The sequence below is a fragment of the Pelophylax lessonae genome (genome assembly GCF_965119305.1).
Source record: "Pelophylax lessonae genome assembly, chromosome: 3".
Taxonomy (NCBI): Eukaryota; Metazoa; Chordata; class Amphibia; order Anura; family Ranidae; genus Pelophylax; species Pelophylax lessonae.
This window is the reverse complement of record NC_138770.1, coordinates 27,756,019-27,760,022: the sequence shown is the minus strand read 5'-3', so window position 1 is coordinate 27,760,022 and position 4,004 is coordinate 27,756,019. Positions and strand designations below refer to the sequence as shown.

At 45.0% G+C, this 4,004-nt stretch overlaps 1 protein-coding gene across 1 annotated transcript; it reads left to right on the top strand.

Moving 5' to 3' along the window:
* Positions 1-1,567: 1,567 nt before the first annotated feature.
* On the top strand, positions 1,568-2,853 carry LOC309550261 (uncharacterized protein; the record flags this gene model as incomplete). The annotated part of the gene is made up of 1 exon (XM_082250669.1): positions 1,568-2,853. The coding sequence occupies one exon, from the start codon at positions 1,568-1,570 to the stop codon at positions 2,624-2,626; it is 1,059 nt and encodes a 352-aa protein (XP_082106795.1). The 3' UTR covers positions 2,627-2,853.
* Between the last annotated feature and the right edge of the window lie 1,151 nt (positions 2,854-4,004).

Here is a 4,004-nt window from a genome sequence, read left to right as displayed (position 1 = left end):
GGGGAGGGGGAGGGTAGAAAATAACACCCCCTCTAGTGCTCTCCGTCTATCTGCTTTATTCAACATTAAAATCCAAGATGATAGAATTACAAAGCCGGGACTTGAGCAGTGCGGACTAAACAAGCTTCACAATGTGATCCTTCACTCCGATACCCCTTCCCTGGGATGGCCGAGATGGGACGTCCCTGCACAGACTCCACCCATATTTTCTATACCGCGGAGGAGAGGAGTGAAATGATTTGCCACTTATTTTCTACAGATTTGGGGGAAGAAATTTATTTTCATTTTTTTGGCGCTGCATTTTATTTGTTTTTGTGTTTAGTGAAAGAAACTTTCTGAATGTAAGCTGCCATTGGGTGAATGTTTCTGTGAATATTTATACACCATTCTTTACACTACATGATTGCACCGATTTATTATTTATTTTATATCACATTTTATATCTGATGATTTGATTGGAGGGCAGACTTTTACATGGTGATAATAATGTGATAACATCCTCCAACTTTGGGACCTTAAACAGAAAGTGATAATGAGGGAGGAGTCAGTAACCCAATGATGGTGATCTTCAGGATCAGTCCAGTCTTCATCTTGGTTGTTCTCCCCCCATCCTCACTCTCTGACCTCTGGTGGGGCTCAGCCCCGCTGTTATTCATGACTAAATCATGGACTAAATAAGGACAAAAACAGGTACCGTGTAAATAGGCCCTTACCCCTAATGGGTATTTCTAGTCTAATGACCCTTATTAATTGGTTTTATAGAAATTGTCTTTGTGTCTTGTCCTTGTGAACATGTGCGTGATCGCCCATGTCTTTTATTTGAAATTTGATTAAAATGTAATTTGTTTTTTATAAATTGGTTTTGGCATGATCCTTCTACTCCCACTGGCCTGCAAAGCCCCATCTTTTTCTATCCTTTTACTGAGTAAATAAGGAAGTGCGGGACTTCTTGTGTTGGGAAGATGGCAATGAGTGATAGAGGGGGAAAGGGACACTCGTCCTATAATCCCCTCATCACTGTCACTCCTATAAAAGACAGTTCTTGTTGTTTCCTCACTCTCTGACTAAGGTCCATGAATAAAGAAATGAACTGGTAGGAGATCAGAGGACCCATTTACTAGTTACCTTGAGGGGGGAATTGTAAGATCCTCAGAGACAAAGCTGTCTTATGTGGGCGGAGTCCTGGTTTAGGGGAACCAATCTGCTCATGTCTAGTAATAATCTTTGTGTTTCTATTTTAGTAGATGGACGGGAGATGAGGAAAACCTCAGAGGATTGTCTCACTTTGTCTCCAGACTGTAAAGTAGAAGAGGAGGACATCACACAGTATAGTCCAGGAGAAAACCCAGCTGCCTCAAATGTCCATCCGGCACCACACAGTGTAGATGGACCATCGTATTCCTCTTATCCTGAGGAACCTCAGACTGTGAGGGACTGTGCCGGACCATCGTATTCCTCTTATCCTGAGGAACCTCAGACTGTGAGGGACGGTGCAGTCCTTACAACAGATAAGAGGTTCTCCTGTACTGAGTGTGGGAAGTTTTTCAATTTTAAATCCCAACTTAATATGCATAAAATCTCTCACACCGGTGAGAAGCTGTATTCCTGTCTTGAGTGCGGGAAATGTTTTTCATTGAAGTCTGATCTTTACAAACATCAGAAATTGCACACTGGAGAGAAGCCATATTCCTGTCCTGAGTGTGGGAAATGTTTTTCACGGAAGTCCACTCTTTCCAGACATCAGAGATTGCACACTGGAGAGAAGCCATATTCCTGTCCTGAGTGCGGGAAATGTTTTTCACGGAAGTCCAATCTTTCCATACATCAGAGATCGCACACTGGTGAGAAGCCGTATTCCTGTTCTGAGTGCAGGAAATGTTTTTTAGAGACATCTGCTCTTTTCAAACATCAGAGATCGCACACTGGTGAGAAGCCGTATTCCTGTCCTGAGTGCGAGAAAGTTTTTGCACAGAAGTCCGCTCTTTCCACACATCAGAGATCGCACACTGGTGAGAAGCTGTATTCCTGTCCTGAGTGTGGGAAATGTTTTTCATGCAAGTCATATCTTTCCACACATCAGAGATCGCACACTGGTGAGAAGCCGTATTCCTGTCCTGAGTGTGGGAAATGTTTTTCATGCAAGTCCTATCTTTCCAAACATCAGAGATCGCACACTGGTGAGAAGCCGTATTCCTGCCCTGAGTGCGGGAAATGTTTTTCAGAGACGTGCGCTCTTTCCAAACATCAGAGATCCCACACTGGTGAGAAGCCGTATCCCTGTCCTGAGTGTGGGAAATGTTTTTCATGCAAGTCATATCTTTCCACACATCAGAGATCGCACACTGGTGAGAAGCCGTATTCCTGTCCTGAGTGCGGGAAATGTTTTTCAGTGAAGTCCCATCTTAACACACATCAGAGATTGCACACGGGGGAGAAGCCGTATTCCTGTCCAGAGTGCGGAAAATGTTTTTCAGTTAAGTCCTATCTTTACACACATCAGAGATCTCATACGGGTGAGAAGCCGTATTCCTGTCCAGAGTGTGGGAAATGTTTTGCACGGAAGTCCCATCTTTCCACACATCAGAGATTGCACATGGGGGAGAAACCACTTTCCTTTCCTGAGTGAGGGAAATGTTCCTCACTGAAGTCCTGTCTTCCTGTACATCAGGGATCCCACACAACCCTGGAGGTGTATTAGTGCCTTGAGTGCGGGGAAATGTCTTCTATATGAATGTTGGTGGACATGTGGGGAAGAAGCACACCCTGATATACACCTCAGATATACTCCATGGCTGACCTTCATCATGTAAGAAACACTTCATAAGGAGATCAGAGATCACCAAAGACATGGATGAAGTGTTGTCAAGTGCTGGGCATTGATAGCAGGAGAAAAATAAAAATGGAGTCATTACCTTTCTCTGGCTGAGTACATTTTGTGTGGGAAGATTTCACAAACACTTATGCCCCATACACACGTGCAGATTATCTGCAGACTTACCAAAACCATATAATATGAGGTCAAACCTAAACACTTTCAATTTGTATGCAATCCGGCAGGCCCTTGCACTACATAGAAAAGGTAAGTCTGCAGATAATCTGCACGTGTGTATGGGGCATTACAGATCTGGTTGTTATAAATGTGTTGATGAAATGTGACCCGCATTCCCCCAGTCATGGCGAATTGGGATTTCCTATAATGGTCCGTTCCATCTAGTGGCCATAATGTGCTTTCCTGACAGATGTCCATGGTAGCATACGTTTGGGTAGCCCCGCCCTCGTTCCTCCCCTATAAGACCCCCACCCCCATAAATGTTCAGAAAAAGCCAATGCCTGCCTTCCTTTTTTGTCCTCCTCACTTATAGGACCATTTTTGTATGTTTTCTTACCTATTGGAAGTATTGGTGGGTGGGTCTGGTGCTGGGCAGCTGTGCGGGATGTCAGGAGCTTTCTTTGGTATCCAGAAGTCTTTCAGGATGTCCCGAGTGATCATTGAGTCCCCAGCTCAGCTATCAGCGGGGTGGTGTTATGGCACACATTTGTAGAGGATCCATGCCTGGAGAGTGGGCACTGCCATCGGCGGCCATTTGCATTGGCTGTTAGCGGGTGGCCATTAAGTGTTAGACGCGTGAAATTAGTTTCGGTGCAAATACAAATTCCGACAAATTTTTGGTTATTCCTAGATTCGGATGTATCCAAATCGGACAGATGAATGGAAAGAAAAGAATGCCGGCAATAGAAAAAAAAAAACGCCCCCCCCAGTCCATACAAGGCCCTTAGAGGTCAAAAAGAAAGAAAAAAAAACCCGGAAAATCAATACCAGACCCTTTATCCCGGCATGCAGCCCGGCAGGTCAGGAAAGTGGGAGGGACGAGTGAGAGCCCCCCCTCCTTAACAATTCCAGGCCACATGTCCTCAACATGGGGGGGTGGGTGCTTTGGGGAAGCTCTGCCCCCACCCCACCCCAAAGAACCTTCTCTTCATGTTGATGGGGAGAAGGGCCTCTT